This window comes from Aedes albopictus, chromosome 3, assembly GCF_035046485.1.
Source record: "Aedes albopictus strain Foshan chromosome 3, AalbF5, whole genome shotgun sequence".
In the NCBI taxonomy this organism is placed as follows: Eukaryota; Metazoa; Arthropoda; class Insecta; order Diptera; family Culicidae; genus Aedes; species Aedes albopictus.
This window is the reverse complement of record NC_085138.1, coordinates 250,430,550-250,444,959: the sequence shown is the minus strand read 5'-3', so window position 1 is coordinate 250,444,959 and position 14,410 is coordinate 250,430,550. Positions and strand designations below refer to the sequence as shown.

At 36.2% G+C, this 14,410-nt stretch overlaps 1 protein-coding gene across 3 annotated transcripts in view; it reads left to right on the top strand.

Annotated features, from left to right (window-relative positions):
* Nucleotides 1–3,627, top strand: part of LOC115264697 (oxidative stress-induced growth inhibitor 1) — a 94,785-nt gene extending 91,158 nt beyond the window's left edge. For all 3 annotated transcript variants that reach the window (XM_062860099.1, XM_062860098.1, XM_062860096.1), the window contains exon 6: nucleotides 529–3,627. In XM_062860099.1, coding sequence (XP_062716083.1) covers nucleotides 529–1,672 — 1,144 coding nt within the window. In that variant the 3' untranslated portion in view covers nucleotides 1,673–3,627. The remainder of the gene's footprint in view (nucleotides 1–528) is intronic.
* Nucleotides 3,628–14,410: the final 10,783 nt, after the last annotated feature.

Genomic DNA, 14,410 nt, shown 5'->3' with positions numbered 1-14,410 from the left:
GGTATGAGCTGAGCTTTTGGTAGAACTTTCGTAATTCTTGCGAACGACACAGCACTTCAATTTCCTCCTTTTCTTAAAAAAAAAGCCGATTCTGATTATAACGTTACACGTTCTGTCGAGTCCCATGCTGCAGCATGACCAACAGCGCTGCGTTCTTCTCTTCCAAATTCTCTCTGTCCTCCTCGTCGAACCATTCGTCTCGTTCACTCCGTCAAACGTACCTACCCGACAGTTCTCTGTAGTATGCTGGCTGATTTGATTCTACTTCAGCACCAACAGAGGAGCCATATCGAGGTCTCCCTCGTTCGGCAACGCTGCCTCTCTAGATTCTTCGCGTATGCAATGCCCACTTTCGGTTGCTTCAGTCCTTACATTGTTGATAACGGATAGTTTTGGGCATTGCTTGACTACCTTATTCTTTTATTTCATTTTATTTTTTTTTTTTTTTTGCTAATATCTGTACAAATTCTTGTTAATTGGTAATATCTATTGAACTAACCAACTCCATGTTTCTCATTCCTATTACAGATTCGACCGCCTTACCAACAAACAATTCACCGTGGTCTGCAAGAATCTGGTGATGGCCAACGGTGCCTCGGACCTGGCCAATCGGTTGGGCGTCAAGGGTGAAGGCCTCGAGATGCCCTGGGTCAAGTACGAATTGCCCCAACTGGAGCACGCACTGGAAAAGATCGACGACGGAGCACGATCCCGGCTGAAACCGGTGCTGATTGTGGGCGCCGGGTTGAGTGCCGCCGATGCCGTCACCATCTGTCGGTCCTCGGGCATCCCGGTGGTGCACGTTTACCGCAACCGAACCGCTGGCCTGGACAAGATGCTACCGGGTAACGTTTACCCGGAGTACCACGAGGTGCACAAAATGATGAAAGACTCGAACCGAAAGTACGATCTGTACACAGCCCTGCCGGAGCATACGATTGCGGACTTGACGCAGTCGACGGGCAGTGAGAAATCTAACTCGCATCGAGTTACCGTGCAACATTTGAAGACGGGAGAGAAGCGCGAACTGGAAGTGTCCTTCTGTGCTATATTGATTGGATCGCGTCCGGATCTACGATTCATAGCAGGACTGACGAAGGGAGCAACAGTGCAAAACGGCCATGAGTTTAATTTTATGAACAGGCATTGCCCGAACAAGGAGGATTTGGAGGAAGCTCCATGTGAGAACAGGGGTCTGCAGCCGGTGGCCATTTGGTCTATCACCGAGCAGCTGTTGTCCTCGAGGCTGGGACGGAAGTTATTTTGGTTTAAGAACATTTGCGCCAAGTGTCGCCACTTGAACGTTTGTGAACGCGGTCGCTATAAGCACCAATATCATCAAGCAGGTACAGGCGAGAAGAGGGTTACCAACTGTAACCATAATATTAGTTTGCTGGGAAAGAACTGCGAGTGTACATTGCCGGTAGCTAGTAGCATTAGTGACCACAATGCTAGTAACGCAGGGCTAGGACTAGGCGAAGACCCAACCAAACCGATCGATTGCAAGAGTAATCCCATCGACGTGGACAAGTACACCAACGTTGTGCTTCGATCCCCCTACAAGGGATTGTACGCGATGGGACCGCTGGTGGGCGATAATTTTGTCCGGTTCATCCCCGGGGGTGCCCTCAGCATCACCTCGGCACTGCACAAGCTGACCGAGAACGATTGATGTGGTCCGCCGGGCAACGCAGTGCGAGTGCTCTTTGTTTGAGGCGCCGGGTTTCTGGGATATGAAATGGCGCCTCTTGTCGTTCTGGTTTGCTCTAACGACCGGTGAAGTCGTCAGGTCAAGATTTGCTTGGATTTTGTTTGATTTGACTGTTTCCGTTCCGCGTGGGTTTTGCGGAGCCATTCGTTTGGGAAACAGTTACATATGTTGCATAACGCAGCGTTAGCTGCAACAAATTTGAATCACGTCCCGATGGCGCATTGGCGTTATTGCTACCCGAGACACAAACTTTTATGGCGTTACGTTTCAACCACCCATGTAACGCGTGATTCATTGGGGATGCCCCAACAAAATTTCGTTCACTTGTATTTTTTAATTTGAGATTATGTTTACTCTCATCATGACAATACTGTCCAGCCCTGAAACATTCCCATCATTTTTAACGAGTTCACGTTTTGTGTAGAAAAAAAATGTTTTCAGAGAGCTATATACGCTTGTTCTATGATGTAAATGTATAGTTTGCTAGTTCAAAAGCGAAGATTGTTACTAATGAAGTAGTTTTGTATAACATCCTATTCTGCTATTAAGTCCATGATTCATATTTACGAGGAAAGATGCATTTATCACCATATTGCCCTAATGCCCTACATATTCTAATTAACATGAAAATTAGCTGGTCCATATTATCCCGTAAATTTGAATCTAAACTTCTGAATTAATGCGATAAATGCATCTTTCCTCGTAAATGTGGACCCTGGACAATAACACACGGCTTTTGCCCAGCAACAAATATCCTTTTCCAGTTGTCTTCGTTCGAGAAGAAAACGATGAAAGGTATTCGAAGCTGCACAAAAACACTGTTAAACCTGATAGTCCAGAAATGTTCCGCTTTGTATCCCAAAGAAAAACGTTGTTTTTACAATCTCGAATAACATTCACTGCACATTCTAAGGAACCCTGCCGTTCCTTTTTCCGATGCAGATACCTTCCCGAGCCTTCTGAATCATTCCCTAGTACACAACCCTCCAGTATAATCCGAAAACAGTTAACAATGCCATACCGATCAAATACACAAAAGTATATCGTATCAAATCAATCGTATCAGTAATTTACTTACCTATCTTCTAAATACGCATATGAAACATAGTTCCAACCACCGTTTGTCCTCATTTCAATATATTGTGTTGCAACCGGCAGCTTTCCTCTGCTGCTGACATCGCAGTACTAACTACTATACTAAAAATTGTGGAACCGAATAGAGACTGATTTGTATATTTTGAGAATAGCCTAGCTCTTAGAAAGAGAAATAATCAAATGGACAGCGCAAGGTTTGAAGTTTTCTCTCTAGTACACCAACTGTACGGTTTATCGAATTTGGTGCCCTTTCTATGTCCATTTCCTCATTTGTTTTTATAGATACCTATACCTACTTAAACGAAGATTTTAAACTCTACTTGTTCAACAAGCGAATACTTTTTACGTAACTTATTACAAGAGTGTTGATTGCGAATATAGGTTCTTAAGCGTTCATAACAATACTTAATATTATCTACAACAGCTTTGTAGTCATAATCTTATAGAACATCTTCTGCTGAGCTTTCGCACGAGATACACTCGGTATTACTCGTTTGGATGCTCGGAAGAAGCATGTTACTGTTTCGCAGTTCAGTGCAATGTTCATATAAAAGAATAAAAAAGGTATAATATCAAGGCAATTTCAAGCAGAATTAAACACAGGGTAGACTTAAAGTCCGATAAAATCAAGTTCAATTTTTAGCATCTAGTGAGACACGGTACACACAGTGTTGTTTGCCTTCGTTTAGGGAAACCCAAAGTTGTTCTACTTTTTTCCGTGGACTTTACGCTGTATTAAACTGTTCAAATTTGATACAAAAAATAATGTACGGTTGTTATATTTTTGTCCTGCAATATACTTGGTTTACTGTTGCAATCAACTCTGTGGTAAGATTCATTGCGTTTATCCGAAATGTCCCTTTCTTTGGCTTTTTGAAACCGGTTCGATGAAATTTGGAGATTCCGATTCGTTAGTGTAGAACATCGGCTGTCTGCTGCTTTATTTTTAGATTGAGGAATTCCACGGGTCATGTCAGTCGATCCTGAGCGACCATTTCAAAAATATCTGAAACTTTGCACAGTTTTTCAATTTCATATAAATCGCCATTTTTCGATATTAAACCTTCATATTCTCTCACGACTAACTTTTCAAAAGGGTGTATGCGAAAATAGTTCAAAAATATTCTAAAAGCTGTACAGCAAAAACGGATTGTTCGATTGTTATGAATTTTTCAGCAAAGTTAGATAACTAAATGATGATTCCTTAGAAAATATACACTGTAAAAAATCTCTTTTTTTACTTTAAAAAAATATGATCTTTGTCACAAAAACTGAAATATCTCAAAACCCTATCTTTTTACCAACGTCAATTTTATAGGGGAAATGGCCCATTATATCAGCTATCTACCATAAAATTTTGGTGATGGTAAACTGATAAACAAAAAAGTTATGACATTTCAAACATTTCACAATTTTTACATTTTGCAACAAAACATTTTTTTTTCTGTGTAAATTATTTCTAGAATTATATTTTGATGCTGATTTTATTGTAAAAGCTACCGCCTGAATTAAACAAGTTGTTTTCATAATATTTTTGTTTGAGACGAACCAGCCAAGGGCTGAAAGTCTCTTTAATAAAGACAAATCAATCAATCAATCAATATTTTTGTTTGATTATTCATAATTACTATAGTATCTATTTGAAACTTAGACGCGATCCAGTGTTATGATCAAAAATATTGAGTGTCATACTTTTTATTGTACGTGACTGGTGAAAAAATCCCTTGATAGTGTTGAAAAGCTGTTGATTATAAGAAAAATGGAATTAAACTTATTTTTAAGACAAAAGCTGTATAATAAAAGTTTTATATACGCGTATACGTCTAGTTTATCTGCAAAAAAAATACCTCTTAGAGAACAGACTTTATGATCGGAAGAATGCGAGTAACTTCAACAACAACAAATGTATGAGAGATACATACCACAGACAAACAGACGAAACGCCTAGAACAATTTTCGTGAAAATCCATCGCCCAGTTCACACTACCACCACCTGGTGGAAATGTTTCACGAAACACTGCGTTGTGCAATATCGTCATCAGAAGGCGCTAGTGTGAAACGTCAAACGCAAAGAAAAACGAGGGGCACTCTTCTGGTTATGAAAGCCACAACCAAGATTCAAAATGATCGTTAAAGGCGTGGTCAATGAAAATTTCGTCAGTGTTACGTTTGTTTGTCTGTATACATACCATGACAATGCTCACGAAAAAGCAAAAAAATACTACCGCTATGGATATTAAAAATTTTATTGTAAACTTTTTCTTCAGCCAAGCAAACAACACCAAACTAGTCAGTTAAAACTAATAAGTGATTTTGTTTATTATAATCTAACAAACAACATGAACAGTCGCTTTCTCAAAGGTCTTTAACTCAACGCTCTGTTGTAGACCGTTTGATGAAAAAAAATGTTCAAAAGAGTTACGAAATCTCACCGAAAGCACCATAGATAAACAGAAAGAGACTGGTTATGCCCAAATGTCCACATTGAATATAAATTTACGCGTTTGCACGTCCTGCCGTCTAGACTTTGACAAACGAGCCATCTGTATATCATCGGTAAAGCAGAGCGCAGGAAGTTCGAAAACAACAACAACTGAGAAATTGCCAGAAGTGCTAAGTGCAGAGAGTCATGTCACCGTATCATGAGCGACATCTGTTTAAACAATTTAATCACGCCCCTTTTAAAAAATGCTTTGAAATATTTTTCAACATCTATACCTATTTCAATATTTTTAACGTTGCAAAACACGCTTTCAACATTCATCTTGAAGAAGAGGGAAAACACTTGTCCCCAAATGTAACAGCAAATTAATGAATAAACGACTGATGCGCGGAGGGCGTGCTTAAATCGGAACATTACTGTACATATAATATACATACTGCCCATGATCGCATATCAGTCCCATCTTTGCTGGGTTTCCTATTCATATGGGACAATTATGCGATCATAGGCAGCATAATACATAATAAAAACAGCTTGTTTTTCTCACGCAATGCCATTAACAATAAAATCAGCATTAAACTGCGATTTCCGGCCGAAATAATTTACACTAAAAAAAAATTATTACTAAATGTGCAAATTGTGAAATGTTTGAATTGTGTTAACTTTTTTGTTTATTAGTTTATCATCACCAAATTTTTATGGTAGATTGCTAATACAATGGACAGTTTTTCCTAAAAAATTACGTTGGTAAAAAGATAGGGTTTTGAGATATTTGAGTTTTTGTGACAAAAAGGTTTTTTTTAATGTTAAAAAAGGTTTTTTTTCACAGTGTATATTTTCTTAGGAATCACCATTTAGTTATCTAACTTTGCTGAACAATAAAATTAGCATCAAACTGCAATTTCTGACCGAAATAATTTACACAGAAAAAAATATTTACCAATTGTGAAAATTGTGAAATGTTTGAAATGTTATAACTTTTTTGTTTATTAGTTTACCATCACCAAATTTTTATGGTAGATTGCTAATACAATGGACCGTCTTCCCTAAAAAAAATACGTTGGTAAAAAAATAGGGTTTTGAGATATTTGAGTTTTAGTGCCAAAAAATTATATTTTTTCATGTTAAAAAATATTTTTTTCACAGTGTATATTTTCTTAGAAATCACCATTTAGTTATCTAACTTTGCTGAAAAATTCATAGCAATCGAACGAACCATTTTGGCTGTGCAGATTTTTGAATATTTTTGAATCATTTTCACATACACCCTTTTGAAAAGTTAGTCGTGATTCAAAATAAAAATTTACTATCGAAAAATGGCGATTTAGATGGAACTGAAAAACTGTGCAAAGTTTCAGTTCAATAGAAAATCATGAATTAAAAAATTTCCTTAATTTTGATGCTGTTGCTTGGAATCGCTCATTTGTATACCCATGTTGACTGTTGAGTCTTCCTTACTGCATCCATTGTTGGCGGTTCCACTGACTACCGTTGACAACTATGCTCATCTTTTTTTGTAAGCGCCTTCGTTTAAAAATAGAGTTCTCGAATGAAGTCCTTAGCTTAGGAATCATCATTCAGAATAATTTTGAATGGGATTCATTTTTAACTGAAACAATGCGGAAAAGTATACCGTGGAGGGCCCATATTCTGCGCATCTAAGACTTTTTCAATTTCAATCAGCTGTAATAAATTGCAACTCGAACCGATTTGTCTGATTTTTTGACAGCGCTTAGTGATAAGCCTTTTTAATAAGGGAAAAATATAATTTTTATACAAAACATTGAATTTTTATGTAAAATCATGGAAATTTTAAAGTGTGTCTATGTTCCTAATTCTGCGCACCCTTTTTTCAGGGTGTCTACTACCTGGAAAAACCTGGAAAACCTGGAATTATCAGGGAATTTTACTCGACCTGGAAAAATCCTGGAATTCTCAGGGAATTCTGGTGACAATCAGGGAATTTCTATGTTTATCATTTCAATCCAAATTTTCAGTTGAAAATGCCTCAAAGTAAATAAAAATTTCGGCAGCGTCGCTACTAACTACCCGCTCGTTAATTATTATTTATCAGATATTCATTACCCTTGACATTGATTCTAACTTGTACTTTTTCTACAGCAATCTCCAATTTTACGCTTTACTTTTCGTAAAATTGAGTCGACATGCTTTTATAGTTAGGATTTTGAATTCTCAAATCTTTCAATCAATTACAGCGTTAAATATTGGCTAAGTGACCTAATCTGTATAAGCTATTTTTCTTTAATTCCATGTAAATGAGCTTACTGTAAAGCAGAATTTATTGAGGTTTGCCTGACAAATTCGCAAATGTCTGTAGATGTTGTAAAATACCTGAAGGAACTTAAAGATATATTTTAATCGTAGTTCCTGCAACTCTCGCAGAATATGATTGATAATCTCATACATTATTCTAAACAATGTTTAAAAGAATTTCCAACTCTCTTTTTCCCATAGTTGCTTCTGAGCTCCACATATTTTAAAGAACTCGAGAGAGACTATTTTCGATGGACATTATGCAATACTTTTAGAACATGGTTACCAACTTATTAGTATATTCTGAATTGTCAATTATTTCTTTCAAGGGTGAAACTATAGACAACCAAAACTATTGATTTAAAACATTTTTCTCCATTAATATATATAAATAACCGTATCTTATATTTTTGCTAGCAATTTCTATAAAAGGAGAAATCGCTGAGAGAAAAAAATAGCGAAATTCTTGAAAAATACATATTTGAGCGATTCATTTGCGAAACCAACGAAGGTCTCATGCGCATTAACTGAAGCTATGCGTGATGGTTTCTTGGAGGATTGTTCAAAAGCGTTAGCTCCAATTTGTTTAATTTCTGACAATATTTAAGAAAGTTTGGTTAGGAACTACTCGAAAGATTATCTTCTGGAATTGCCAAGCTTAACTTTTATAAAAATAAAGTGTAATTTCTTCTTGTTTTTCTGGTTAAATTCCTTCAGAACTTGATAAACAAAATTTTCATCAAATTATGCAGAAAATTCTCCTAAAGTATCGCCAGAATTGTTTTATTTATTTATTTATTTATTTATTTATTTATTTATTTATTTATTTATTTATTTAATTCATCTGACTTAAGTCTACATGAATATTTAAACTAAAAACTATTGCAAACTGGAATTTGACACTTTTCTCTTCACTTTTCTCTTAAAACATCTAAGAATTCCATCAGAAAATTATCTCGTGCTTCCGCCCTAAATGCTGGTGGGATGTTGTCCATAAAAGTCTTTGGAACTAGAAATTTCCCAGAAAGTGCGTTTCAACGAATTTCTAGAAATCGGAAATCATGTTTAGTTCTGTCGATTTGTTAAAGTTTCTTGAACCTCGAATTACTTTCAAAACCCTGGAAAAATCCTGGAAATATCAGGGAAATTCATTTTCATGATTAAGTAGACACCCTGTTTTTGCAATGTTTCTTATTCTGCACACTAATGTTCCTAATTCTGCGCACATGAAAAGAACTCTGAATAGATAAATTATTGCAATAAAAACATGAGTCATATATTAAATTCAATTTAGTTCTACATTTTAACTGTTATGAGACATTACGATCACACTGGAACTTTGCATGTCCCCAACTTTATTTCCTAAGCAAAGTGAATTTTAATCATGATGCAGAAAAGGATTTGGAAAAAAAAAATCGAATACTACTATATGATAGTTTTGTTAGTTATCCGCATAATATGTACACTCGCTATGCCTGTTACTTAACTTAAGGTGAAACATCAAGAAATCCCATTGCAATTTTGCATATTGTATGATTTCTTGAAACGCAAACACCGCGCGGTCGTTGAAATGTTTCAAAAAGGGGCTTTGCACAAAAGTTCACGCGGTCTATCGTTTTCGAAAGGAACAGACGCACCGTAGGAAACGCCGCAATGTTATTTCCCATAAAGATGAAATAAACAGGGAGTGAAAACCGCGGCTGTACCTTTCGGAAACGATAGGCCGCGTGCACTTTTGTGCAAATCCCTCAATACAAACTTTAGAGGCACAAATCTGACGCACAAAGCGTCGAACCAAGCCGCACTTATTAATCCTGGCTTTGCTCACTTGCAAAAATGGGCAGCTTTTCCAAATCAAGCGCATTTGTTTACGAATTTTCAAGATTGGTGCTCTTGAAATCGTGAGTAGGGGTTCAAGTCGGCCATTGTGTATATGGCTGCCACAATGGCCGACTTGAACCCCTACTCACGATTTCAAGAGCACCAATCTTGAAAATTCGTAAACAAATGCGCTTGATTTGGAAAAGCTGTATCCTCTGAAGTTTCTCCTTAAGGTACATTTACTTTCATTTCTAAATGGCAATATAAATCTTTTCCCCATGAACAGATGACACAATCTTTGTGTACTGAGGCCTTTTTTCTCATCAAACTTCAAGGTTTCCTCTATTCATACAAATCTATATATATAAAAATGAGTTTGAAGTCCCTTTGAGGCAACAAAACTCAAGAACCGCTGAACCGATCAGGATGACTCTTTCACGGTTCGGTTCGTATTCGTTGTGGCTGTGTTTATAAGTAGAAAAAGTTACAAAAATCAACTTAAAAAGTATGAAAATTGAGAAAATACAGATTTCTTATGAACCGGGAACAAATTTAGCGTGATCAAAATTAAATCAATCTAGAGTGCGTTGCTGCGATGACCTCAACAGTTGTCAAACCACCACAGCTTGGCAAGACAAAGTTTGTCGGGACAGCTAGTAACATATAAATTCACATCATATGTCCCATTGTCGAATGCTTGCATGAATAAATAAAAATTCCACCGGGGTTGATGACGAATATTTGAATTAAGTGATTAGCCGGTCGAAGTAGGTATCACATTAAAATTCCAAAAAACGTAAATATTCATCTAAAGTTTTTTAAACTAACTTTTTGAAATAAAGTTACACTCATCGGATTGCTGGGAACATAAAATATCCTTATTGTTACTATGATAGCATTTAGATGATGTTCATCGATTGATTATATGCTCAAAACTTACTATCTGCGCCGAATTAGGACCATCATTTAATACCAGTTCCTAATTATGCGCACTTAAGAAGAACAAGAACATACAAAAAAGAAGAAGAAAACTCACATGTATTCTGCCAATTCTGATTCCTCTCAGACAGTAGCACAGGATGCTTATTGAAAAGCATACATAATTCTCATTGTATATGTCACAAAATGCTTCAGCTGATGAGGCAACTTCTTAGCAGTTTTGCTAACGGACACAGATTTCAGGCTGTTTTCAGTACTTTCACAATCATTTTATTTTTTTTATAAAATAATGGTCGTTAGTTTGAAACATTTTTCTTTACACACTTTTTGATAACTGTTGAAACAATATTTGAAAAATATATTCTAAGCTATTGTTGAATTACCATTCATGATTTTCAAGTAGGGGTAGGCGGGGCAATATGGACACCCTAAGGTGTCTTTACCTGGCAAGATGTCAAAAAAGTTTAGTTTTTTGATACATGTATCCTTTTAAAGTCTATTTAGCATCTATTGCATAAGAATGCTCACGAAGAAAAATGATTTATGCACTTCAAAAAATGTTATGAAAAATGTTAGTTTTTCATGACCCTCTTCAAGCATACGGGGCAGAATGGACACCCCCATGGGGCAATATGGACATCATGAAACTTTTACGAATTTCGTACATTATTTACACCTATAAAGTCATTTCATTACAAAACAACTATTATGGATGAATAATACGCCGAAGTAGTTCATTTTTGTTCAGTTAATTTAAATTCAGGCTGTTTTGGATGAAGCTTCGTTTTTGTCGGCATGTGTAGCTGTGCCTAGAACAACTATTTTCCACTGCTGTCGTTTTTTGACCAATTTGTTTCACCCTATGTCTACTATAGTCAACATTTAACCGAAAATATACTGAAATCGAAGAATTTGGTTGGTTTATGATTTGGTTATATTTTTACCTTGCCGCTTCTTTCAAAAAGGTGAGTGTCCATGTTGCCCCGACAGCAGAAGATATTTCCAAACTTGATTTTTGATATAATTAAGAAGAAAATATAAACATGTTAAGCATGTAGATACAGCAAAACTACTTGCACGTGTTCTAGAAATATCAGGTTTTAATCGACCTGCAATAAATTAATCACTAAATCATATTTTAGATGGTGTGAAAATTATAATTTCCATGCACAAAAAACGGAGGACGTGACTTTTTCGTGTAAAATCAAGTATAATTTTAATTTCGAATGTTTCTTTCCAGAAACTACGTTTTAGACAAATGGACTATATTCTCCATTCATTAAAAGTTCAAAAAAGTTCGCATATTTCAAAATATTGAGGGTGTCCATTCTGCCCCGGGTGTCCATATTGCCCCGCCTACCCCTATATTTGTAATAGTGCGCCGAATTAGGGACCGCGCAGAATTAGGGCCGGTCACGGTACGCATCTTTCGAAGTCTATAGTCTGAAGTACACAGGGTCAAATATTTGACAAGGAAAGAATTAAAGAATCAACATCAGTTTGACACTAATGAAAATTCGATCGAGTCAAACAAGATGTTTGAGCTCCTCCTCCTCTTCTTGGCGTAACGTCCTCACTGGGACAAAGCCTGCTTCTCAGCTTAATGTTCAATGAGCACTTCCACAGTTTTTAACTGAGAGCTTCCTCTGCCAATGACCATTTTGCATGTGTATATCGTGTGGCAGGCACGAAGATACTCTATGCCCAAGGAAGTCAAGGAAATTTTCCTTACGAAAAGATCCTGGACCGACCGGGAATCGAACCCGTCACCCTCAGCATGGTCATGCTGAATACCCGTGCGTTTACCGCCTCGGCTATATGGGCTAAATTTTTGAGCATTGGTTTCTTTTTGGACAAATATTTATGAATTAATTTTTAATACCTAGGGTGACGAAGGGTATTATCGGCAGGTTTGTTCTCTTCGTCATGGGGGATTTTTGTGGGCCGAATTGCCTGAAATTTGGGCATATAACTCAGCTTGGTTGGGAAGGATTTGAGGCCAAAGCTGAGACCTACAGGCTTCAAAAAACCCCCCATGACGAAGAGAACAAAACTGCCGAAAATACGTAAGTTCCCCTATTATGTAAACATTTGACCAAATTAAAAAAAAAAATGTATGTTGGCGCAAATGTACCACCCTATCATAATAGATATAAGTCCAAAATATAGATGTCTCTAGAGTAAGATCCATCGATGTATCAATGTAACAAAATAAAGTTTAGAAGTACCCATACCTCCGCCATGGCCGGACGGTTGTTTTATCACAAATCTTTTATTTATACAACAACGTAGAAAGAATAATTTATCCCTTGCGCGATCAATGTATGAAGCCTGTATCCGCAATAATCGGGATACAGAAAAATGTAGGAACTCTGCAATAGATACATTAAAATTGCCCAAATTTTGCCTGATAATATCTTAAGGTGAGTTCATTTCACCAGGAAAATTTCATGTGTATCGGTGAAGTACCTTTTGTTGTAGCAAATAAAGAATTTGAATTTGATAAAGGAAATGGCTGAAATTTGGAACACAAACCTCTCAATCTACTTTACTTGCATAGGCAAAATTTCAAAAAAAATCGATGCACTATCAACAATTTTATAGTCGGGAAACATATATTAGGGCTGACCGTGATTTTAGACCCTCAGACAACAATCAGTGAGTACCCCTTATTGTATCGATTGTATTGTTGAAAGTAATATACCAATAATCATCAAATTTTGCAGGCATATTATATACATAACCAACTACCCTCTGTGAAAATTTCATGAAAATTGGCAGAGACATTCAAAAGTTATGAATGGGCAAACATCGAACATGAAAAACATGAAACATTTTCACTGACACTCACCCCTATCAACCAGTAACTTTCAATCCAAATGATAAATGTTGATGAAATTTGCAAGAAAGTGTCTCTATAAGTATCATAACTGCTCACGAAATTTCATAATTATCCTCACAGAACTTTGAATTGTAGCGGAAAAGAACCATCGAATGAAAATGGGTGATGATTGTACAAAATATTAAAAACCACGTCTGTTTGTTTCTCATCCACAGTCAAAAGTAATACATGGATTTCTATGAAATTTTGCACAAATAATAATCATACATCAAAGAGTTCTCAGTTAATTTTTGGCAAATTTTTATTGAATCAGTATAGCGTTACTGCCGTACTTCTATGTCCCGATTATTGCGGATACAGGTTTTAAGGCAATTTTACGTTCAAGTTTTAGTACGTAAATTTTAACAAATATGTCTATGTAGTTAGTACCACTCATTATATTTCAAATAAGCCAAAAAGAATTAAAATTGAATGAAAGATGACAAACACATAAACAAATCACTTTTCCATGTTTTACGACAGTGATCCCAAACTTTTAGCCGATGACATCAAAAGATAATTTACTTAATATACTTTTTTTCTAGACTTTCTAGCTAAGTCCCGTAAAAAGCAGTTGAAAACTAATAGGAAATAGGTTTCGTTGCCGTTCTCATCTTAAAGTTCGGTCGACCCAATTTCCAGCACACTACCGTAAGTTTATATTATTTTTTTTTTTGAAAAATTCTGCAACTTTGGGTTAAGTTTACAAACAAACATTTTTGAAAAAGTTTCATTTAAATAATGTTCAAAGCTTTTTTGTATTATTATTTTCTGAATGAGATCTAGGGTTTTTAAATCGGACGCAAATTGGTGAAGATATGGGCTTAAAAATGACATGTTTTTTAGGAGGTGACCCCAAACTTCAAACTTTTGATCGGGAGTGGAGTGTATATTGTACGTTCAGGGCTGTTACAAAAGTGCCGATTTGGAAACCGTAAAATCCGCGCCAAGCCATATGAAATCCGCGCCGAGGTAATCAAATCCGCGCCAGTACAAAAACATACGGTTTTGATCACTGAAGCTCATAAAAAGCCAGAGTTTTGTTGTACTCCAGATGAAGAGCATTTCTAATGAAAAAATATTTTTTAACTATTATTAATCTATTACTTTAGATGACAACTTATACATCAAACAAGAATTGAAAAATGTTGCGAACAGGCTAGCGAGATAATTGAAAGAAAATTTTCTGAAACTTCCTGAGGATTTCATGGATTACTTTCTACAGAAACTTATTTTATGAAGATAC